Source organism: Betta splendens, chromosome 1, assembly GCF_900634795.4.
Source record: "Betta splendens chromosome 1, fBetSpl5.4, whole genome shotgun sequence".
Classification (NCBI taxonomy): domain Eukaryota; kingdom Metazoa; phylum Chordata; class Actinopteri; order Anabantiformes; family Osphronemidae; genus Betta; species Betta splendens.
In genome coordinates this window covers 15,403,771-15,429,034 of record NC_040881.3, presented here as the reverse complement: position 1 = coordinate 15,429,034, position 25,264 = coordinate 15,403,771, and the positions used below count along the sequence as shown (strand labels likewise).

Genomic DNA, 25,264 nt, shown 5'->3' with positions numbered 1-25,264 from the left:
TATGTTAAATGAATGCATACTTACTTATAATGCAATCAATCAAGTTTATTACCTCCTGTGGTGGGATATATGTTTCAAAAAGTCACGAGGGAAGTCTTGTCTGTCTCTTTACATGAGGTGCACTTGTTTTGGAATGTGATTGGTCAGGGAAACTGCAGACACCCCGCCTTCCAGCCAGCGTCTCCTCCTTATTGGCCGCCGCGGTCGCTCGTCTCGGGGACATCAGGGGAGGCACGAGTGGCCCGTAAGCCTGCGCTCGCGACTCGCCAGTGTCGGACACGTAGTGGGAACGAGCAGGTCCCGATGCACAAGTCACGGCAACCCTCGGCGGAGATGAAGGCGGACTCCGACTGGCTCTGATTATTAAAAGCCCTTTTCATTCAGGAGGTTGGTTGCCAATGGTTATCAATATGGCAGGGCCGTTGTCCCAAGCACCCACCACTGCAAAAATGGCGTCACTTAACCGGGTCCGAGCTTTGGCGATGATTTTCTTAACTGTCACTGGCTGTTGTGTCACCACGACGAGTGGCAAGGAAGGGTCCGAGGAGACCGTCATCATAGGGCTGCGGCTGGAGGACACGGACGACATTTCCTTCATGGATAAGGGCTTCCTGCGGGTGAGTGAGCGGTCTCGGGTGAAATTGCGGGTGTACGGGCAGAACATCAACAACGAGACCTGGTCCAAAATCGCCTTTACGGAGCACGAGCGCAGCCGAGCGATCGGGAGCGTTGACAGCTCCTCGGGGGACAACCGGAGCCAGGAGGACACGTCCGGCTCGCATCCCTGCGGCATTAGGACGTCGGATATAATTATATTGCCCAACATCATCCTCAACCGAAAGACCTCCGGAATAGTTGAGATCGAGGTCAAACCTCTGCGGAAGACGGAGAGGAGTAAAGCGTATTACCTTTGCATCGCCACCTCCACCCCGGCCGCGGCGGGGATGCACGACCCGTGGACGGAGAACACGTGGATCTACCACGACGGCGACGACACCAAAGTGATAGTGGTGGAGGAGAAGAAGTTCCTGCTGCCGTTCTGGCTCCAGGTGATCTTCATCTCCATGCTGCTGTGCCTCTCGGGCATGTTCAGCGGCTTGAACCTGGGGCTCATGGCCCTGGACCCCATGGAGCTCCAGATCGTCCAGAACTGCGGCACGGAGCGGGAGAAGAACTACGCCAAGAAGATCGAGCCGGTCCGGAGCCAAGGGAACTACCTGCTCTGTTCGCTGCTGCTCGGGAACGTGTTGGTGAACACCACGCTCACCATCCTGCTGGACGACATCGCCGGCTCGGGGCTGATCGCGGTGGTGATGTCCACCATCGGAATAGTCATCTTCGGGGAGATCGTGCCGCAGGCCATCTGCTCCAGACACGGCCTGGCCGTCGGCGCCAACACCATATTCCTCACCAAGTTCTTCATGCTGCTCACCTTCCCCGCCTCCTACCCGGTGAGCAAGCTGCTGGACTACCTGCTGGGCCAGGAGATCGGCACCGTGTACAACCGGGAGAAGCTGCTGGAGATGCTGCGCGTCACGGACCCGTACAACGACCTGGTGAAGGAGGAGCTCAACATCATCCAGGGCGCGCTGGAGCTCAGGACCAAGACGGTGGAGGACGTGATGACGCCGCTGCGGGACTGCTTCATGATCCCCGGCGACGCCACGCTGGACTTCCACACCATGTCGGAGATCATGAAGAGCGGCTACACGCGCATCCCGGTCTTCGAGGGCGAGCGGTCCAACATAGTGGACCTGCTCTTCGTCAAGGACCTGGCCTTTGTGGACCCGGATGATTGCACCCCGCTCAAAACCATCACAAAGTTTTACAGCCACCCTTTGCATTTTGTGTTCAACGACACCAAGTTGGACGCGATGCTGGAGGAGTTTAAAAAAGGTGAGACAGCTCCTTTAAAGCGCTCGTATCCGCTCCTTTATTGACTGCTTTGCCTTTGTGTATGTGATGGTGTTGTGATCCTCTCGTCGCAAAGGTCACAGTGTAAGCGGGCAGGCCTTTAACCTTTGACCCCACCCCTCCTCCTCTTATGTAATAGTAAGTGCAGGTACAGTCCCGGAACCGCAGCTTCTGGCCTCGCGTGCTGCTCGGTTCATCTACGGGTTCAGTTCAGACGCCTGCTGCCTTCAAAGCCTCACATTAGACTCCAGGTACTGAGAGGGACGAGGGAAGAAGGATGGGGCCGTTCTGGCGCCGCTTATCAGACCCGGTCTCACGGTGGGTGACGTAGTGGTCAGGTACCCGCGCTCGCCGGCCACTTCCTGCGAAGGTGGAGGAGCCGTTATCTTTCCCCACTGCTTCCATTCAGTTAACGTTCACACGCTCCCTCTCTCTCTCTCTCTCCTCCCCTCTCATTCATTCAGCCTCCTCCACCTCCCCCTCGCTCCCCCGTGAACGCGTTGGACCATGTGGGAATGGTCCAACGGCGGTGATGGGGTTATCAGGTGGGGGCATCGGCTTCGAGGGCCCGCTTAAACCACCCGCCACCGCTGTCGCGCTCGCCCGCCGTGCGATGGCGGCGATCGGAGCGCACTCGTGCGGATAACGAATAACAACCTTCGACGCCCCGGAGCCCCCCGCGTGTTGTGCCGGCGTGCGTTGCGTGAGAAAGTGTACCTGATGTTTACCTCCCGCTGTTTCCCGGAAGCCCACTTTGTTGTCGGGGTCAAACACGCGGCCCCTGCGTCAGCGAACACACATCAGAAAAACAACAAGTGACGATTGCGTGCTCATTAGAATATTCACTTTACTTTAAGAGGATTATTTGGGGGGGATCATTGGGCTCCATTACCAGAAATTAGGTGTAGATCTCCATGCCAAATTAGCGTTGCATAATATACTAGGTGGGGGGTTTGTTTGTGTTCAGCACTAGTTTTGTAAATGGAGCCAGAGTCGTTGCCATGCAGCACTGTCACGCGTTGCATTATTGCAATAATGAGCCAAGTGTGTGCAGTATATTGTTTTATTACATATTTGGCACATTAACTGATAACCATTAGCGGCAGCAGTAATTTAGCGGATAACGGAAACCTGGACTGGGTGTTTGTTGTTGAAGGCAGCGAGATGAGTGACGAAGCCGCTTACTACTGTCTGTGCTGCTCATGTGTTTTGACTGGACAACACCTGGTCCCATTGGAGGTTCATACACAAAAAGTCAAGCAGCGATGATGCTGTGTTCACTCACTTGCACTAGCACCGTCTGCGTGGTTTGAAGGGCGCACACTTGTCTTTTTAGGTCACATTTGACTTTAGTATTTACTCCATCCGTCGCCGATTCACTGCTGTCGTGCAGTTTTCACTGCAAACCCTGTGTTGCAGTTGTTTTCCAGCGAGCCTCTCGGGTGCAGCTCGGCTGTTTTATGTAAATCACGTAGCCGATCTGAGCACTGCTGAATACGAGGAATGCGAGTCTGGATCATAAACGGAGCCATGTCACATGAATGAGGTGCACGTAAAGCTTATGGAAAGTCCATCACCGACTGACAATAAAAAGGAACGGACGGTTTCACTGCAGCGGTGGGTGTTGAAGTTAAACGCATTATTGCTAATGCGGTGAGACGTGTGACCATCAGCATTACACTGGCAGCGTATTTCATCACATACTGTAGGGCCGGTCCTGGTGTGAGGAGGCTGAGGCAGTGTTTCTGCAGCTGGCCCGGCGCCAGAGGGAATTCGCCTCGAGCGTCTCATGGAAGTCATAAGCGAGCGTCGTAGGGATTGCTGGGGGTCAAAGTTCCCCGTCAATCTGGCTCTGAGCACAGCACACAGTCAGTTCAAAGTGCTTTGTATCGTAAGTCACTGTTAATTAATTTGATGCCGCTCGCGGAGCCGTGCGGTCGTCTGTTAGAAGTCTGTTTGGGAAAAAAAACAAAAAAAAAACACAACAAACCCCGAAAGGCCGGCGACACGAGCCGCGAGGCCGCGCGGCCGGAGCAGCTGGCGCCGCTTGTTCACGCTGGATCTGAACCCTCGGACGAGGCGGCTCCTCCGCACAGCGGTTCCTCTTTTAAACACCGCGGTTTTATGTTTCGCGTCCTCCGCTCGGCGGCGTTGCGTAACTCCGCCACCGCGCTGATTCCTCGACTCGGCCGCTCGCAGGCGACACGCGCCGCTGCTCCGCGCGGGCGCCAGATACGACGGAGGCCTGTGCAAAAGTCACATCTTGATCCCCGCCGTGTGGCCGCGCTTATCTTCTCCCCCGCCCCACTCGGGCCCTAGGTCAGGGGTGGCACTCAGATTCACACAGGAGCCTTTTAATTCAGGCAGACAGCCTTCTGGAAATTTCTGACCCCGTCGATAATTGCCCTCCCTCACTCTTTGTCATCGCAACAATTACTGTCATCCAGGGGCTGCTTGTCAAGCTGCAGGTTTACTGGTTAATGAGTGGGTCGCAGTGTGGCTTTTGGGGCCGGACCCAGGAGCGGAGTCAGACACAGGAATGCAGCTGCCCCTCTGATTTCGACTTATGTGTGACATTTCTGAAAGTGAAAGTTAATCACTCACTCACATGCATTGTTCTTAAAGCACTTCGTGCCCACGAAGTACCGTCTAGTTCTGGCCCGCGGCGAGAAAGCGACTGGGCCCAGTCGCCGTCTCCCCGTCGTCCCAGTAACGCGGCCGCGTCTTCTTATCTCTGAGCCGTAAAGTGCTTGTGTACGTTGAGGTTCTCGCTCTGCTGCTCGCGTGTGATAAGCACGGTTCCCGTCCCCCGTCTCAAAGGCAGCGACTGCCCTTCTGTTGAGTGCATGCGCCGCCGCTGGAGAGTGAAGTCTCCGGGGTGAAACCGCCTACATGAGGCCTGGCACGTCTCGAACCATTTCCCCCGATTGCTGCAATATAGGCCAATCTATGCTTAATTCAGATTCAACAGCCTTCACGGTGCCTTTGTTCGGCTCTTAGTCTTAAAGTGCAAGTCCTTTTTTTCCCGTTGGCCTCCGTGAAACGCCGTCAGCACTTTCCTGGTTTTAGAGCGTATCGCGGCAAACGTCTAGAAAGTGAGTGGGAGCGTTTGCCTGTTAGCCCTCGGTGCTAGCGGCTTTTTGGGATTGAATGGCATCACGTTGGTAAGAACACTTCATGTTTCCTGATGAGGGACGCCCCCTTTGAACACAGCAGGACGTCTCCCGCCGGCCGCTCGCTTTATCAAACTAATTGCTTCAAATCAAGGGTTGTCTGCGTTTCACTGTACTGTGCAGACTGAGGGCATCTCCTCTGTCTGTAGTAGCCTTTCTCTCTTGCTACTGGCACTAGCACGTCACCAGTTTCCATCGACACACTGTAACAGCCTGCTAACATCTGCTTATGCAAGTGTGATGTGTTACTCGTGCTTGTTTATTTAACTAGTGCCTGTCCTGCAGCACCGAAGCCTTCATAGTTTATCATACACATAATACTCACTCACATGTAATGTTTGATACATGCAGCTGCCTGTAACGGCCCACTGTATTTCAAACCTTTCTGTAATTCATCTCAGCTTGATTGTTCTAATCCATTTGATAAAGATCCAAAATTATTAACTAGTTACATACAATAAAAGTTGTAAAAGTCAGTATGGTGGCAAATAGTTCTTATGAAGGGATCTAACAAAAATGAGAATGAATATATCCTCCATTTGTTTGTATAGTACTGTAGGTGCAGAGCAGGTAGTTTGCAGTTGGGTTCATCTGGGCTGATAACATCTGCCTGACAGGAGCTGGACAGAAGAACCGAAGCCCAAAGATGCTGAAACCCAACAGTTCTTGGCGTTCTTGTATTCTTGACCGGACTCGATCTTGCTCCACGACAACAAAAGAGCTGCTTGTTTCTGTAATAATACATATACACCGAGACAATTTAACCAAGCAAAATAACAATATCTACTCACAATATTTAGGTTTGCTCATTGTTTGGGTTGGATTGTTTGGACAAAAACACTGGCAAAGAAATGAAGGTATTAAATGGACTGGTATGGATTTCTATCGAGTTCAAGATCTCCAACAGTGAAGTGTGATACTAATGAGTGGAAGCAGTGGACACAGCACTGATATAATATGCTATTTATAGTTATTGGTGTAAAACAATAAATCAGTTATTGTAGTGAGAAGATAAGATGCTTGTGTTGAACACAGTGAGCTTTTTATAGAACTTCACCACGTGGTGTGAGATGTGATTGATAACACGCATATTATCAAATACATGTTAGTTGGCATGTTGGACGAGTGAGCGACTGCATACGTGATTGACTTTTGGTGATTTGGATATTGTACTGATTGAACTCCTGAGTTTGTTGTGTTGAAATACTAGCTTTTGAATTGGCCTACATTCTTCAGATTCTGGTACAACATGGAGTAGGCCATTAAGACCCGCTTAGTACAATAGTTGAGTGGTGCATTCCCAAAGCCTGTCTGATCTGGCATTATGACTTTTCTTTACATTTCTTGTCCTATACTTCACATGCAGCGCAGGAACTCCTGAGTTACAGCGTTCTGTTGCGTGTTCTCGGCTCAGAAAGAGAGGCTTTATACTATTCATATAGATTTTGTTGTTTTACAGTAACTCCTAAGTCGGAATGCGAAAAAATGTGTCAACCTCCAATTTTGCCCCATTTGGCAAATCACTGCGCAACCAGAAATATAGTGTAGCACAGAAGAGCGCGCTCATCTGTAAAAGAAGCTGCCTGTACGATGACACGCTGAGACACGAGCCAAGTGTGTGGTTTCCTTTTGATGTGAGGGATCCTGGCCTCTTTGTGTGGCACCTTGATCTGTGTGTAGCAGTGGTGCATTGTGGAGGGACAAGCGACTTTTATGAACGTCCCCTAAGATGAAGTCTGTAAAGAATCGGTTGGAGGAGAAAATCTGAGGCCCCTTTTTGTAAGAGGTGACGCTAAGGCATATTCACACATTTCATTTCTTCACAGTTACGCATGTCAGTTCACATCTTTTCTCCTCAATAACTTTACGGTAAACTCATTAGTGACTCATTTCATTTCTAGGAGCCTCTGATGATGGCTGTTCCTGAAGCAAGGCTTTGGGAGCCTTGTGTTGTGGGTGTAGCTAAGGAGCTGAGTGTGCTTCCAGCACATGTTGCCTAGGATCTGTAGCCATGCACTACTGAGCAAAATTTGTTATTATGCAATGGAGAATGCAGCCACCCCCACGTTGCTTTCATTAAGCTGTTTCCCAAAACAGAGATCACACTGGACCTTTAATGAAGAACCAATGTGTGAGCAGAGTTTGTGACAGCGCAGATGAGCAGGTGCCTGTGCAACTTAAACCTACCAGCACTGGTTAAATTACAAGTTACTTGAGTGATTAGCTGTTTATTTTAGTGCAGCAGTCATAAATCACACATCATAAAAAAATCACATACATGCCCAATCTGTCGAATTACACACTCTTTAGTGGTTGTGTTATGTTGTGATGATGTCATTGTCAAGATGTCATTACTCCAAATGGAAATTTAGTTACTGATTCAATGAAATTCAAAACCACCCAGTCAGCATTGTAGACCACAAAACCAATATCTGTACTGTCATCGCGGTGAGATGAATCAGCCATTTCCCATTTATTGACAGACTTCATCTGTCCAGAGGAAATACAGTAGGTGTGCAGATTCCTCCTCAGTGAGAGGGAAGCGCCACCGACATGTTTGTTCCTCCTGCACTTATGTCTTTAGGATGCTATCGCCATAATGTCATTCTTATGAAACAAGGGGAAATTGCAGCTATTAGTGTTGCAGTATGACTATTAGGAGGAGGATAATTAGGACGTTTGTGATCTGAAATGCAGCGCTGCTGTGAAAATCAGGTCTGCGTCCTCATAGCAAGGATCAGTCATTGAGTGAGGTCAGAGCTACACAGTAAAGACACATAGAGGTAGTGGGATGCATTCATCATACACTTCATCTTGCGAGTCTTCTGCTGCGGTAGCGTTGACATTTCATGCCTTTACTCCCATACTCCACATTTGCCCTCTGTGCGCATACATTCAGCTATATCTGTATGTGGTATGTGTCGGTCTCCGTGTAGAGAAAGGAAAAGGCCGTTCCTCAGACCCTCAGAGAGGCACAGAACCCCCTCCAGCTTGCTCAGCCTAGTAACCAGGCTCTGTGCAGGACACTCAGGGAAGCAGAGCCACTTGCTTGTGCAGTAAGTCCCATCCCCCTCCTCCTGCATTCCCTCTCTCCCTCTTCTCTCCATATTGTCCTCCTGCCCATTTCCCTCAGTGTTATAAATTACAAACGACACAAACCTCCAGGCCTAATGCCCTGCCGTGGACTCCGTCCAAGCTGCACTTTTTGGAGAGCCAAGGGGCTGGCTTCATTGATAACACCGGGCACACTGTCCGTCTCTCCATTTACTGGCAGGAGGAAAAGCCCGAGACGGGCCCTTCGCAGGCCCGAAAGACACCAGCGCTTTTTACAATCAGCTGATGGAGCCTTCTTTTCGGAGCCTTCAGCAGTGGTAGTGCTTCATTTCATCTGGCCATGTAAAACACTTTAATAATAAATACGACAGAATGGATGGACCGCCAAGACTCACTCTTACAGGCTTCATCGTGATTAATTATTAATGGAAGGTTATGGATTTTAGAAGTGTGTCGGAAACTAATTAAAGTCATTTTTGGGAACATTTGGAAAATTCTCACACCCCTGTTTTGGTTTCTGAGAAATTGGCACCGGTCACCTGTAAGCATTTATTAGCAAAAGCCAATGGGCCATGAAGTTTCATTCTCAAAAGTGCATGTGACCATTTCGAGCCCCTCTTTGTAGCAGCGTGCGCTGGAGAGGTTGTTTCGCTGCTTTCGTTTTCCAAATTAAAATCACTCTGCGCTGCATGTGTTGGAGCCACTTGTGGCCTTGGATGCTTTCAGCGGCTGGTGGGGCCTGCGTTCAGGCTCCACCAGCCCCTCGTAGAAACAGTGCCTCATCCATAAAGACGTCTGATGAACTAGATGGTTACCTTACTTAACGACGAATGACCTGAAATGAACCCCTCTTTTTTATGTTACTTCATGTTGTGGAAGTAAAAAAATGTCTGAAAAGCTGGTGGAATTCACTGTTTTCTTCCTTTTTACCACATCTATACACAAAAACAAACTGGGTTGAAATGAAGCCAGTGTGTCTGTTTCTGAGTTGTATTGGTTATAGTGGTTTGGCTGTTTTTACCCACCCTCATTTCCCTCTTTAGGAGGATTTTTTTACCCTGATATATGTCATATTTAAGTGTGTACTAGTCTTAGGTTTATTTGTGCTGGTAAATAATAATTTCACTGTTCCAGAACTGGGAATAGATTTCAACATGTGTTTTCATGAGTAGCTGTTAATTAGTAATCAGCGGGGGCTTAATGCTGAGAGAAAGTGTTTAAGGTCATTTGAGTGTTACAGGGTCAAGACCTTAATTGTTTGAGAAGAACTGTTTCAGATCATTTCCAGGAACTCTGTGCGGTGTTGACTGACACTCTGGAGTAGTTGTCGTAGTCTGAAATAAAATAGATGATTACTAATCATCAACTTGTGGTTTGATCCATATTGAATTTAACACAATTCTACATCTTTTACACAGTGGTGTAACTATGTATAGCTATGAAGATACTATGACACGTAGTTCAAATGTTAATAAATTACTAACGTGCCTTCAGGTCACAGTTAATAAAGGTGAAAAGTAAAATCATTCTCACACCATTAAGTCTAGAGCCACTCTCTGAAGTGTCAGCAATGTGTGGAACGCTTATTTATACAGCATGAGAGTATTTTTTAATCCCTGGAATTTATATATTCCATGTACTGTGTTTGGCAGTAAGCACATGAAATGATGTGGGATCACTGTTGGTAGTAACTTAATCAGTCCATGTGAAGAAGTACTTAGAAGAGTAACGTAAGGATACAGTTCTCATGTTTTCCCCAACAAGCCCTTTCCTTAAAGCTTATTGCACAAAGCACAGGAGCTTTTTTTATCGAGTACTTAGCTCATTCTAGCTTTAAGGATTTCGCCTAGGCTAATTGTTTTTATTGAGGTTTTAATTATGAGTTTTAAAGCTCCAAGCGCTTAATGCCAAAAACGCGTGTTTACAGGTGTTAGCTCTGGCGCCCGCCCGTGCGTCCAGAGAGGACGGCGGGAAGCGACGGCGCCGAGGCGCTGCAGCGTGACACATTAACCGCAGGCCGGCGTTGCAAGGAAGCAGGTGGACCCGCTGTGTGCATCGGTGATTTATTACGCCTTTGATTTCATATCGGAGTATCGAACTTCACTGTAGGTTATCAGGAAGAATTAAAGGTATGATGAGAAGCATCTTCGTATCGCCAAAGATCTTTGCAAAGAAAGCTGAACACTGTGTCTTATCTGCGCGTCTTATCTTGTCTTGTGTCTTATCTAAGTATCTATAACACGTCGTATAACAAACAGATCTCTTTTTTTTCCCTGTTAAATATGATGACACATTCGTACTGAAATATGGGTTTAGCGTTTTTACTTGCGATGACTCCCACAGGACGTAAAGCCCCGCTGAACTTCAGGCGACAGATAAGCCGAGGTTAATGCACCTTTAGCGTCCACAGTGTCACATATGTTTGAGTGAAAAATCAAATCCTGAGTGGATGTGGTTTCGCCAGGACGGCGACATAGTGGTAGAGATTAGGAGGCAGAGGCTGATGGAGAAATCATTAGACATCAGCCAACTAAGAACGCTCCGAGGAACTTATCTGAATGAACAGTCAGGAGGTGTCTCTCATGTTTTCATTTCACATGTGGAGAACACTACATACTACAAATACTACAAAACTCAGCTGTACTAAAACCAGACTCCTCACGCCCCGTCTTGACATCACTGCGGGACCTTTCCAGCAGAATTCAAACATGTCTTTCCAATCTGGTGACGGCCATGACAGCATCACCACATGCAATATAATCTGCAATTCCATATTGTTTCCCTTTGACTCAGTTGACACCAGCCTTTTACATAACAGTAGCATGTGGATAAGAAATGAACAAAAATCATTAACATTATCCTCATTAATAGCAAAAGGTGCGTCCATTACGTTTGTGTTAAAACCATTAAAATGTTTTCCACTAGAACACGTCCAACCACAACCAAGTACAGAACGTTGTACTTGGTTGCCAGATCAGACGATCGCTGATAACGATCAGGACAAAGGGTTTCTAACGTTCAACCACTGAAATCTCCAGACCTGATAAGACCAGGCTCATGAAATCAGCCTCCAAATGCAAGATTGATATGAGAAGTACGTTCAGTCAGTTTATGTGTGAGAATGTGTCATGTGACCTTCCTTATCATGACATATTGACCTACAACCTTCTCTAAACGGAGATAAATGAGATCAGACAAAGTTAATGTGATCATAGTTCTACATCCACGAGCGTTTCTCCTTTGGAACACGTCTGGTTCCTGTCGTGGGTTTGTGACACGCTCACCGTTCAGCAGTTGCAACACTCGCATAACAGAGCAGCACCTGACCACAGGCCCATTCATTTATCCCCACTGGTTTTCCATTGATGCCTCTTCTTATGACTGAGGCTCAAAGGAATCTCCACCCGGGGGACCTTTCAACAACAAACGCAGCCAGCTACGACAGCAAACTGCTTCTCTGAATGAACAACAATGTCATTCCAGCCGTGTGTGCGTGTCTGCGTGTGTGCGAGCGTAGCACCACTGGTTAGTAGCAGGAGAGTGATCTTGTGACCAAGGCCCCTTAATGATGGTTTGGAGCGGCGAGCGAGCTTAACTTCTCTGCATTAACCCGATTAGTCCGTCTCATGCAAAATGTTAACAGGGTGATAATGAGCACTAAGATGCGAGCGAATGTTTCTATTTATTCTGACATAAAGCAAGTCATCCCATTATGTTACCACCCAAATTCAGGGATTTCTCTAAATGCAGACCTTTAGTGTGTTCTGTGTGGGTGTTGAGCTCAAGAGATGGTGTCTTTCTGCCCATTACACCTACTGCTGGCACTGCGCTGTGCTGTGAGAATGGAGGAGCTGCAGCTACTGCACGTCGCAGGAGCCTTCAAGGGCTCCATCAACAGGAGTGATGCTTCATGCAAGCGTCGGCAGATCCGCTGCGTGAGTCGAGCCAAGAGCCGACGCCTCCGAAGGTGTCCACGCGTGCCTTGAGCAGCATGTTGGAGCAGAAAATAGATTTTGTACTCTGATCAGACATGAGGGCGAGATGACGTCCGTGTCTCGGGTGAGAATGGCTTGAAACTTTCTTTCCTGGAGGTAAATTGAGAAGAAAGAAAAGAAAGCTACCAAGTGGGTTCCCATCACCCTAATGTTGCACTATATTTGTCATTGCTCAAATATTTGGAAAAACAGGAGGAGTGCAAGACATGGAGGGAGGGGGGGGGGGCAGCGATGAGTGTCCACAACAGATACTGACCCCTCATACTCCCACTCCCAACTCTCTGCCTTACGTGTCTATTTATAGTGGAAAATTGGGCTATGGAAAAATATGACAAAGCTGCATTCCATAAATAAGCTGGGAATGGTGGAAAAGAGCACACGGCTCAGTCTCTGAAGGCCCGAGTCAAGGTTCTCAGGCCTGGCTCTGGGGTCAGGATGCATGGATTGATGTTGGCCGATGGCGTAGCTCTGTCGCTTGCATGGACGCGTCATCCGCTGAGCGTTTGCCACTGCAGGTTAAGACAGAGCAGCATGATGGAGTGATTAAAGGGGCATAAAAACATACAGAACATTACGGTCTGCTGACTCCTCTGTCTGCTGTGAGCTCGTTTCTTCAGGGTAAACGGATGTTTGAGTCACACGCTTCCACTTTTTCCACTCAGGTTTTCCTGAATAGTTTGGGAACTTTTGTATTTTAAGTTGTACGTGGTGACATCTGTACACACGTGTTGGTCTCTGTGACGGTAACCAGTTTGTGACGATGATATGGTGGTGATTAGGAGCTATTTGGTATATTGATGGATGAATCACACGGAACATTCTGATCCTTTGACTTGTGTTCCTGCTCCACCACGGGGCTTCCAGTCAAATTTCAAACAGCAGTTTTGCCCTTAAGGTGATGATCCCGTAACTGTTCGTTTGCTGTCGGGTCATTCCCAGTTGCACAGTGAGACACTAGAACACATGAACTGTTGTTTCTGTCTGTCTCCTATGGTAAAATACTAACTTTGCTCTCAACCATTCGCTTCTCTGTTGTTAGAGCAATGAAAATGATCATCCTGTACAGTTCTATGTATGTGTGTGTACTGTATCATGACTGCACTCAATTACAGATGGAATCTGAAACAGCTTATTACAGTGCCAGTACACAACCATCTTCCCAGAAGTGGGTTTGAAAACTTAAACAAGATCCTTCTAATGACTAAGGCATTAGCGGTTTTCAGCGTGAAACCAATAATGCATGAAAGTGAATCGCCCCCTCACCCTGCGTGCAGGGCGCCTGTGCGCTGAACTACCCAGCATGCACTCGGGCTACGCAGCCCCAGATGTCAAGCAGCAGTGGTGGCTTCCAGGCCCCCGGACGAGTGGTCCGTGCAGGGACACGCTCTCTCTGAGGCCGGGAGCCAAGTTCCAGGCTCCACAGGGTCCGCTTCACCTCTCTACCTCCAGCCACCCCCACCCCCAGATTTATGACTAATAGCCCTCAAATTTTGAGAAATCAATTAACTTGTTATTTGCTTCAGACAAACATACAGACAACCAAGAGCAGGGAAGTATCCACCTACTTTCCACTGACCCCAACTGTTGTAAGTTTGTAAGGTTCCCGTCTCAAAGTGTGTATTTCCAGCCTCCTGGTGGAAAACGCTGTTTTAGGAGTCTCTCCATGTGGAAGCGTGTATGACATCATAGGGGTCACAGGTCACAGCATCCAGCTTGCTGATGTCTGGCTAAAGCTAGCGGCTAACGGCTAACAGCCTGTTAATGGTCTGTTAACAGCCAAAAAAATGGCGGTGAATGGACCTCATAGTTGTAGCTGGAGAGTGTGACACTGTAGAGAACCTGAGGCCACACAGCACTCTGTAACACGGCGGTAGCTGCTCAGCTCTCTGTGGCGCTGGTGATAATCAAGAGTCGCCATCTGGTTGCTATGAATGTCTGGACCAAATGGTCAGATCATGCAGATCTTTTTTAGAACAATAAACATGAAATATAGATTATGATATTATTAACATACGTAAGGTTCCTGTCTTATGCGCCACGTTGGAACCTATTGATCAGCCAGCTGATCATAACAAAACGTAGTCTTCAAACCAAAGCTGTAGCGCGGTGAAATGCTCACTTGAAACACGTCTAATGACTATTTGCAGGTGAAATATGTACAGTTTAGTGAACAGGGGACGTTGGGTGAGGATATTCCCTCCGTTGTCAGTTCCACGGAATTTGTGAAATTTCTCCCTCTCGACGGTTCAGCCCATGGGACGGACTTTAGCATAAACATTGTTGAGCTTTACCTAAACATACTATTCTCTAGCGTTTCCCTGGAACATCACAGCAGCCACTTAAGTTGTTAAGTGGTGACCTGTGTGGCCTCTAGTCGAGCTCTCACAATGGATCATCCCCACGCAGCCGCCTTCGAGGAAGCAGGCGATGAAAGTGCTCCCGACTTAGACAAACATCCTGACGGGATTGGTTTAGCTCGCTGCTACATTAGCGTCCTTTAATGTGTGCAGCGTGCATTCCTGCAGCCCCCGTAGCTCAGTGTAACCATTGTCCATGGGTGTGAAATATTCACACTAGTGATGAAAGACATGGCACGTGTTTGACGATTAGTCGTTCGCTGCGGTAGCTTTTGAAGCCTGATGTTTCAACGTGTCTGTGTTCAGGTTCAGGTCCTGCTCCTTTCTTTGGAGCCCGTGTTTGTGCTGCTGACGTGATTGGAGTGGATGCCGTTTAAGCCGAGGAAGTGTGCATTGATCTGTTAGGCCGTGCTGTGCTGGTCTGAGCAGTCTGGAACTTATCGCTTGCTCAAGGACTTCTGAGGCCTGATTGCTTTAACCCAGAGGCTCCATTTGTGTTTGTCCTACTTGTACCCGACCCCCTCAGTGATAAAGCGTGTCACTGACGTCTTAATAGAAGGAGGAAGTGGACTCTGTGTCTCGAAGGCGGCAGCGTCCTTGCATGAACGGCTTCTGCCACCGTGTGAGGTTTAACGCGTCATCTGTTCCCACGGCCGGACCTGCTGCAGCATCGGCGTGGCTGCGGTGCAATAATCAGCCCAGGATCAGCTGACGGAGAACGGCGGCGTACCCGTGTTCCTAGAAAACAAACATACGACCTCACCCGCGCCGGCGCACGTGCGTGCACACATGCGCCGGCGTCCCCCGTTTGCTTTTTACCACCGGCGTGTATCTACATGCAAACGACCCATTCTGAGACAATCTGATCACACAGTGGAGGCTTCGCCCGCTCTGCTCCTTTGCTCGGTGAGAATATCGCCAGGGCGGAATGGAAACTTCATTTTGCAGGGGCTAATATTAGCCTGGGCCTCTGGAAAATTCCTTTTAAATGATCACAAGCTGAGAAAAGGCAAAGAATTTGTTTAGCGTTTTGTCTGACCGTATTCTCTGCATACACAGCAGTTTATTTTTTTTTTCGTATGGGACAGCACACAGGAGGGTCCTGGGAACATAGATGTGGGGGGAGGAAGGGCTCATATGATGAAACCGAGGACTGTTTGACTGTAACTCTGTGTCTCAAGCTGCTTGATTTGACTGCATTTCACTGACATGATGGAGAACAGCTACTCATTCAGATCCACTGTGAAATGTGCTCTAGCCTCAGTTTTACAGCGGTCACAACATCATATGAGTGAGTGGTGCCACAGTATGAAATACTGGATAAAGTACTATCTGTGATCCATGTCGTATTGGTTCACTGTCATTCCCCATCATCTACCTGTGTGTCTGTGTCTGTGTCTCGTTAGGAAAATCCCACCTGGCCATAGTTCAGAGGGTGAACAACGAGGGCGAGGGCGACCCTTTCTATGAAGTCCTGGGCATCGTCACCCTGGAGGATGTTATTGAAGAAATCATCAAATCAGAGATCCTGGATGAGACCGATTTGTACAGTAGGTTCCCACATCAAGACAACGTGGATGCACTCATCTAATAGATTAATGCCTCTGCTCCACTTTTCACTGGGACTGTTCAAACGTATGTAGCAGGAATATTTGAATTATACGTTTCACTGAAATGATGCATAATCCACACCTTAAAGATAATTTATCATACAGACATGTCTTGTGAGCATTATGAATGTAAACCTTTTAGTTTTAGTGTGATTGTCCTTTATCCTTTTTGTCCAGCCTTCAATTTCATCAACATTACTATTAATTGAATGACAGGTGCACGAGAGACAATGGAGCTAACTGAAGAACATTAATAATTTACTGTAAGAATCCCATCTCTGTGGCCTGGTAGCATCGCAGGTAGAGCATCATCCTAGGAAGCAGACAGTCACAGGTTCAAGCCCTGCTTCTGGCACCAGGTGTGTCCTTGAGCAAGACACACACTATCCAGGAGCTCCCCGTGGCTGCTCACTGCTCTCCCAGGGGAAGGGTTAAAAGGCAGAGGTCGCTTTCCCCAATGTGGGATCAATAAAGTTCAATTCTCATTTATTAGTGATGCTCCCTGTCTGATGGTGTGAAGACGTAGAGCCTCTAAGTGTCACATCTGTTCCCGAGCTTTATCTGTCAGGGGCCTGCTGGTTTTGTAGAAATACAAATAGCCCATTCATTTTCTACCACATTTACATCATTTCTTCAGACTTCAAAGGTTGAACAATTATTATTTTTTTCTATAATCAGCATTTGGGTGGATGCATTTTTAGATGCTGTGGCAGTTTTAGAATGTCCATGTCACACCACCTCACTGCCCAAATGAGAGCATCCAGGGTCCTCTGCCGATCTTCACACCATGTTCAACTCAGCCTGCAAACGTTTTCGGCATTCATCTACAACTGTCCATACACTTTCGTCAATTGGCAATGAATTTGAGAATTTTTTTGAGATTTCAAACGGTGGCAGGCTGGTCTGACATGTGTAGCCTTACACTGTCACAGCGTCTACAAAAATGCACTGACCCAAATGACGATTATGAAGAAAAATTTATGATTATTCAACCTTTAAAGTGATGAAAATATAGAACATAAATGGTTGTTTGTATTTTTTTTTAAATAGGAGACCTTACTTATGGGATTGGCCTTGTAGTACAGTACATGGTGGATAGTATAGTAGAAAACATAGTAGTGGATTATTTTTCTTTGTGAATCAGACTTTCTGCGTAAGAACTGCAACATTTAACGTCCAGTGGAGACTTCATCATTTAGTAAAATCACAACCTACATTTTCTACTTTCGATGCATATCAAACAATGAACCGTAGTGTTAATGCATCAGGTGGTAGAGTACATGTATCAGTAAAGGTCACTGTGGCCCTAATGCATACAGTACATATGACTTTAAGTAATGCTAAGAATGTGGTAAGCTAACAGTGTAGTAGCCCCCTATAGCTCCCCTGTAGTTCTTGGAAGGACACCACAGCTCTGTTTCAGGAAAAGACAAGGATCTGTGGGTCACTCAAGTCTAGTCACCGTTTGACCCAGCACGACTAACTCACCACCTTTGAGGCAGCGCGAACTGACCTGTGTCTGTTGCGGAGAAAGTTTTTCCGCTCATGTCTTACGCCCGACTTTTTATTGTCCCCGCTCAGCTGACAACAAGTCGAAGAAGAAAATCACCCATCGGGAAAGGAAGCAGGATTTCTCGGCCTTCAAGCCCTCCGACAATGAAATGAAGGTTAAAATATCACCTCAGCTTCTGCTGGCTACCCTGCGTTTCCTAGCAACAGGCAAGTGGGCTGCGTTGCTGCTTGACTTCCCCCAGTGTGCCCTCAGCCCCTCGCTGTGTGTGTGTGTGTGTGTGTGTGTGTGTGTGTGTGTGTGTGTGTGTGTGTGTGTGTGTGTGTGTGTGTGTGTGTGTGTGTGTGTGTGTGTGCGCGCCCGTATGGGCTTTGAGTTTTGGGCAAGTGGGCTGCAGGGAGGAGTGCGTATGTGTGTGGAATGACTATCTGTTTTGTGTATGCGTGTGGGGCGAATGAGTTGTGTGAGGACTCACAACAAGCGTGTTGGTATGCGTGTGTGTTTGTGGAGAGGTGCGAGGCCTCCCGGGCGAGCGGCACGGGATGTCTGCGTGCCCGTGCCCCTGAAAGCGTGTTTACCGGGAGGATGCACGCTAATACCTCAGCTCCCAGCTTTAAAAACACCAGCCTGCCTGCTTCCACTCCTTCCTCTGTGACATCACATCCAGCATTTTTGGCCCGTGATCAGAGTTCTCACACAAGTCCACATACTTAGATTAAAATTTGAAATATTTCCTCCCCTTTCCCTTGGGAAATGGATTTCTGAGTAGGCAGTAGAATATCCAAGTACTACAGCAGCAGCAGCAGCAGTTGACTACTCCTCACAGCAGTTGGATTTGCTTTAGAACTTTGACCTAGCAGCTAAGCTTTGATTAAGTTTCCCTCAAGGCTATTAGGGAGTTTAGTTCCTGGTGGTGGAGACAGCAGCCAGCTGATACACATCACCAACGCCGGTGAAGGCTCTCGTTGTGTCACACTTTGAACGCGTCATTTAACAGGTTGAATGACTTTGGCTCAGGTGATATTTAGACTACGACCGTCGTGTTAAACAAATATAAAAGCATGACTGTTGGATGATAAACTCACAAGTCTTCCCTCCTCAAGCTGCAGCATCTGCCGAGCTCTGATCCGCGTCTCCTCTTCCTCCCTCTCCCGTCTCAGAGGTCGAACCCTTCGCCCCGGTGCAAATGTCCGAGAAGATTCTCCTGCGTTTGCTGAAGCACCCGAACGTCATCCAGGAGCTGAAGTACGACGACAAGAACAAGCGGGCGCCGGAGCACTACCTCTTCCACAGGAACAAGCCCGTGGACCACTTCATCCTCATCCTGCAGGTGCGTTGAGCCATGAAGCCGCGTTACGGCGAGGCCAAAGCGCTCTCTGTGAATACGGCCGCCCGCGTTTGAGGGCCCGGGCCTGTTTTCTCGGGTCCTACGGCTTTTCGCAGTGAAGTCAGCAGAGCCGTGCTGCAGGGGTCTGTTCTCACAGGTGCCACGCATCCCAAAACGCTATGCACGCGGGGCAGTCTCTGTGAAAACAAGCAGGCGCTGCCACAGATAGCAGTGCCGTGGTCACGCAAACGTCGGCGCCGCGCACGCGACTGGAGGAAACCCTATTGAATTTCAGGATGTCAACACAAACACAATAGCGATCACAAAGGTGTAACAAAAGGCGTAAAACACGTCAGCAGGAAACTATTAAAGAGATGCCGACCTTGTGCAAATAGTGAGTTTCCCTGTGAGCTCACCGGCAGTGACTTCATTCATTTAAGCAGAAAAGCGTTTTGAAGGGTGTGAATGTGATGAAATATTGACAGCCTGCGTTCTCCACAGGGCAAAGTGGAAGTGGAGGCGGGGAAAGAGGGGATGAAGTTCGAGGCGGGACCCTTCTCCTTCTACGGAATGATGGCTCTGACCGCGTCGCCCGGTAAGTCAGCGCTGCGCTCGCCATCGTCTCCGCTGGGTGGGAGGAGCCAGAGCCGGAGCGCCGGTGCTGCTGTTCTGCAGCACCAACTGTGTCGGGAACTACAAAAATGGGATTGAAGGCTTGATTGGCCTCACCTCACCACGTCTTAGAAACAGGGTACATGTGAGGGGTTTCCTTCAGATCATGGACCCACAGTGCAAATCTGTGTCTCCTGTCAGAGACGGCTACATGTCTTCAAATATTATTCTCTTAGCGCCGCAATCATCTCACATACAGTTTCCCACATCCTTGACTTGTGTCAGCTCCCAGACAGAGATCAGTGCACAGTTAGAAGTGTAGTCTAACGTCTGTAAGACGGATGAGACTGTCCTGCAGTGACATCATGAGAAGCTACTCATCCACTTCATTCATAAACTGCACTGCTCCTCTCTGGTTACTGGTGTTGCCTCTGGTGGTGGGGCCTGAGAGACACCTACTGGTGAGACAGTGCACCCGCCTCCTCCTGCTCTGACCCACGCAAACCAAAAACCCAACTCTGTGTGATTCACGACGGAGCAGTAAACGGTGGACGTGGGTTCATTTAAGCCCAAAACAAGCTGATTTGATTGATGTTTGCAGTGAACGTACAGCTGGTTGTTCCTCACCTTTGACAGACTTCTCTCCCTCTCCCCCTCTCCCACACTTCTCTTTGCCCTCCCCCGTCTTCCCCAAGTCCCTCTGTCTCTGTCTCGCACGTTTGTGGTCAGTAGGGCAGAGTCCTTAGCGGGATCTCCAGGTACAGTGGCCTTTACTCTCTATGTGTAAACCGTCCTGTCTTGTAACGCCTCATTAACATCACCCCACCGGCTTTTTGATTAGACACCAGAGACTTTGCCAAGTGGGTTTGAGTGCAAGGTTAACTCGCATGTGTTGTGTGAATGCTGTGTTCCTAATGTTAATCATCTACATTCATATTTTGGGAAAAAGATGTCTTCGTGTGTGTGTGTGTGTGTGTGTGTGTGTGTGTGTGTGTGTGTGTGTGTGTGTGTGTGTGTGTGTGTGTGTGCGCGTGCGTGTGTGAACGAGGACGAGTGGAAAACAACACCCTTAACGCCCTCGTTCCCTGAGCCATTCGTCAAGCGGCTGAATGGTTCAGGAGACTCGGAGGCCCCAGAGTGGACCCAGGCTCCGCCCCCCTCGCCCCTAGCCTTTAACCCTCCAACTACATAAACAAGACCTACAGCTCCAGCCCCCTGCCGGACGCCGCCGAGCACAGAGACGCGCACATACGTCCGCACGCACGCACGCACGCGCCACGCAGATCTGCGGCCGCGCTGCCGCGAGCGAGCGCGTACCCGGAAACGCGGTCGGACACGTGTTTGCTTCGCCCAGTGTGGCGCCACACACACGTCTGAGTGTGCGTCTGTGTTCTTGACTCACAAGGCCTTTTTTTTTTTTTTTTGTACTGACACGGCCCCTTCAGCCCCTAGAAAGTGGAGTACTAATCTTCAAGAGTTCACATGCCTGGTGTTTGGCCAACTGCACACACACACACACACACACACACACACACACACACACACACACACATATTCCAACGTGGGATTACATACATTCCAGCCGGCGTAGTAGCATTAGCGTTGGCCAAGCCGTTTCCACTTTGTTGTGTGTGATTTTCACCAGGCTTCTTTAAGAAGTGGAAAACATAATCTGGCTTTAATTAAAACTGTACAAAAAGTGAATAAATAAAACAGGTGGCAGCGCATAGAAGGAAGCAGCGTCACTGGAGACCACTGACTCCTTACATGCTGTATGAAACGCTCACCTAAGGAAAATGAGATTTCCATACACATCACAGCCAGATCCTGGGCTCATGTCAAACACTGGACCTTAAAAAACCCCCATCACCTACACACAGGAGCTTGACTTGTGCTGAAACTCAGAGATGAGTCTCAGAGTTAGAGCAGGTACACGACTGGATGCTCCCAGAGTCACATCGAGCAGTCGCTTGTCTTTTACACATCTTCCCCTTCTTACAGAGAATAAATCTCCCCCTCGGCCGTTTGGACTCAACCATTCAGACTCCCTGAACCGGAGCGACCGTATAGACGCCATCACCCCCACGCTGGGCAGCAGCAACAATCAGCTCAACTCCTTCCTGCAAATCTACGTCCCCGATTATTCAGTCAGAGCACGGTCGGACCTGCAGTACATAAAGGTGAGCATTATCATTATCGTTATTAAGCTCATCATCAAATGAGCATCAGGTGAAAAACACTTGCTGGCTTGTAAACAGCATGAGCAGCTGGAGGGTCAGATAGATGTAGAAGATGATAACATTGTGCATTCGGTCTGTTGCCACCAGAGGGCTTCAGTTCCACAGCCTTCGAAGCCTTTGAAATAACTTCACTGAGTTGGCGTGACGGCGTCTCATTGCTCCCCAGGTCACGCGGCAACAGTACCAGAACGCCGTGATGGCGTCGCGGATGGACAAGACGCCCCAGTCCACCGACAGCGAGTTCACTAAGATCGAGCTCACGCTGATGGACCTCCACGACGGGGTGGAGACGCCCACCGCGGTCGCCACGACGACCTGCACCGCCGGCACCACGCCGGCCGTGGCCATAGCCGTGGCCAACGAGACGTCCCACCTGCTCAACCAGCAGCAGAACTGTGTGGGGCTCAGCAGGAGCAACCACAGCGCCCACAACGAGGGTCCCATCTAGCCCCTTCCAGCCCGGCGGAGACCCAGAGCCTCCAGCTTGTCTCATGGACACACGAAGTGGTGGCGTAGATGGAGATGAGGGACATTGGGGAGGCGGAGGAGGACGGAGTGAGGGTTCTGCTCCAACCAGTAGCCCCCAGTCAGCCAGCGAGACCCTTTTGTTGAGGGGCAGTGGGGAAGACGGGTGCTGTGTCGCCCCGATTGCCCCCACCTGAATGCTGTCAGAGTCCCTGCTGTTCTCCTGCAGAGGGTGCGCTCGGAAAGTACATGTACCTGTGACTGAGCTTCTTTTTTTGGGACAATCTGACAATTTCATAGCGGCGTCTTGGACTAGAAGACAACGAAGTGCATGCAAATCTCGTCACAGACACACACACACACACACACACACACACACACACACACACACACACACACACACACACACACACACACACACACACACACACACACACACACTCTATCTCCTCAGGCCAAAGACTTTGGTCCCCCTTTTTGCAGTGGACACAGACTGTTTTTAGACTCGCGTTCCCACTCTCCCCACAGGTGACGCTCCCACACCCACCCGTGCATCTTTTCAGGGAGGCTCAGTTGACTGTTGATCCCACCTGCGAGGACTCAAGCCCAAACACACACAGAGCAACGGTTAGTCAAAGACTGCACCAAAAAACGCCTTGAGAGAGACCGTTGAACCACGAACCAAGAATGTTTCCTGTATTTATTTATTTTATAATATTGTATGTATATATGTATGCGTGGAAAGATGATTTGACCTAAACTGGCATTTGAGCATGCGCACAGAGGTGTGCGTGGGGCACGCCTGGCATATCGAACAGGACATGCTACATATACAGAGACATCCACTGATGTATATGAGGAGGTGAGGGTCTTTTGCAGATACATTATGTATATTACAGATCTTGTTATTTTTACTATTATCCTAAATCAGGCTTACGGCACACAATCTTTTTCACCTTAAAAAATCACACTATTGCCTTTAAGAGAAATCATATAATTAATTATTTTAACAAAGTGCAATGAATATGAATTCAATTTATTTAAGAGATGATTATGATTAAATCACTGTATTATAAGTTGAGAGATGTATTTGTATGTATGTACTGTATGTATATGTATATTTGTTTTTGAATAATGCTAAACAGCAGCCATCCACAAGCAAACTTTACCCAAGTCCGTCGCTCTTCCATCTTTTGACCTCGAACACATGTACTACATGTTTATATAATGGCTGGAATAATACCCAGGCTCGTCACCGCAGTGTAATTTGAATGGGGGGTGGGGGGGTCCACTAGGTGTCCAGGTGCCTGAATGTACCGACACCACACCTATGCATGAGGTCCTCTTGTTGCCAATGTTATGCAGAATCAAACTTGATAATTGCACAGTATTAATGACCTCATCTAATGCTGATGATCATCGTCGTCACAGGAAAGCAACCTCCATGTGAAATGTATGCACCGCTGAGACTCTGCTATGCTGTTCAAGTGTCCTGTTGTTTGTTTGTTTGTTTGTTTGTTTGTTTGTTTGTTTGTTTGTTTGTTTGTTTGTTTGTTTGTTTGTTTGTTTGTTTGTTTGTAGGCGGGGTGAGGTGCATCTGTGCGCCTGGTGATTCAGGCTTTATCCTGATAACAGTAAATATGGAACAGAGTGCCCACAAAATGTAGGTCATAAATAATATTTTATTAATTCTTTAAAAATCTAAATCTATATATTACACATAAATGTTGGCTGCTATTAAAGAGAGATATATTTATAATATTTTCCTTAATAGAAAGATGCATCCATATACTGTAGGTTTATTTCACAACTTTAAAAATAGGTGATTAAAGGTAAGATTGAGTGGTTTTGGGAAATAACCTTCTTTGCCATCTCTTTGTGACACAGATAAGACTTTTCCTTCTAAAGCCTCCGAGCTGCACCTAGCGTTGGAACCTAGCCAGCGTTGCTCTGGCTCTAAAGTTCACAATTGGATTTTCATAGTTCATATCACCGCAGCCACTTTGGCTCGGTTTTGGCTCATATTCACCATCTTCTCACCATCTAAATCAGGATTTACTGTATTGATCTTCTCATCTAAATCCAAAGAAGGAAGCAAACAAGCAAATTTCCCAAAATGCATTTGTTGCATTTGCAAGTTTTGTCCCCCATAGTATTGTCTTGCCTGTATTATTTTACCTCATAAAGACAGGAATGCGTTCTAAGATAACGTTACGGTATGTGCCTGAAGCTACATGGGTCTTAGAGTAGAACCATTTGAATGTTTATTTCATATCCTTAACTATAAAATGATTTTGATTCCACCTCCAGGCCTGGTTATTAACATTATATGTACTGTACCCTGGCAGTTTGCTTGCTACTTCACAGGCAACATGTAAACAAAAAACCTGAATCTGTCTTTTAAAATGAAGGTGTAGTTTGTAACCACTGGTGGACGCTGTTTCCTTGTGTAACTCTGAGCCTGTGTGCGCAGCAGCCCAGAGCCGCACACAGTGCCTCCGTCCTTGTTGCCGCTGTGTATTGTTTACTCGTGTGCGCTCCTATGCAGCAGACCCGGCTCTGCTCTGCAGGGGACAATCACTCCAGAGAGGAAATCCGTGTACGATGGGCAGACGTTTAAGATTGTTGCTGGTGACATTCACCCACGCTGGTGGACCTCAGTGCCTGACAGGTGAACAGGAAGCACGATGATCATACAAAAGTCCAAATGCACAATAGGAAATACTGAGGGAAGCATCAGCTGTGACTGGGTTATTTTAATTTCCTGTGATGTAGAACACGCAAACTGTCTCTTTTGCTCCTGTGTATTCCATTTTCTGCTGAACATCAACATTTGATTATGTGAATACTTTTGTAGGCTGGCGTTTAACCGGCCTCCTGTTCATCCCAATGCTGCTACTGTACCTGTGTGCTGTCCATAATGCTTCTTCTACCTGAAGACAACATTCCCATTGCCTCCTCCAGCTGGTGGTTTAATAAAAAAGTGAATGATTAACAGACAACACAG

General features: G+C 48.0%; 1 protein-coding gene across 3 annotated transcripts; it reads left to right on the top strand.

Moving 5' to 3' along the window:
• The first annotated feature begins 229 nt into the window (after positions 1-229).
• Positions 230-25,259, top strand: cnnm2b (cyclin and CBS domain divalent metal cation transport mediator 2b). Of its 3 annotated transcripts, XM_029144344.2 has the most exons (8): positions 230-1,896; positions 15,900-16,043; positions 17,685-17,822; positions 18,774-18,943; positions 19,442-19,535; positions 20,248-20,310; positions 21,554-21,732; positions 21,959-25,259. In XM_029144344.2, the coding sequence occupies exons 1-8, from the start codon at positions 399-401 to the stop codon at positions 22,238-22,240; spliced, it is 2,568 nt and encodes an 855-aa protein (XP_029000177.1). In that variant the 5' UTR covers positions 230-398; the 3' UTR covers positions 22,241-25,259. The 3 variants fall into 3 exon arrangements, with proteins under 3 accessions (XP_029000177.1, XP_029000250.1, XP_055364626.1); XM_029144417.2 differs by lacking the exon at positions 20,248-20,310; XM_055508651.1 differs by lacking the exon at positions 20,248-20,310 and having other exon boundaries at positions 21,482-21,732.
• Positions 25,260-25,264: the final 5 nt, after the last annotated feature.

Bases quoted from the DNA above. Each gene is read 5' to 3' on its own strand.
- cnnm2b (XM_055508651.1), top strand. From the start codon at position 399: ATGGTTATCAATATGGCAGGGCCGTTGTCCCAAGCACCCACCACTGCA. The intron at 1,897-15,899 runs GTGAGACAGCTC...GTGTCTCGTTAG, and splicing joins GCTGGAGGAGTTTAAAAAAG to GAAAATCCCACCTGGCCATA. The intron at 21,733-21,958 runs GTGAGCATTATC...ATTGCTCCCCAG, and splicing joins CGGACCTGCAGTACATAAAG to GTCACGCGGCAACAGTACCA.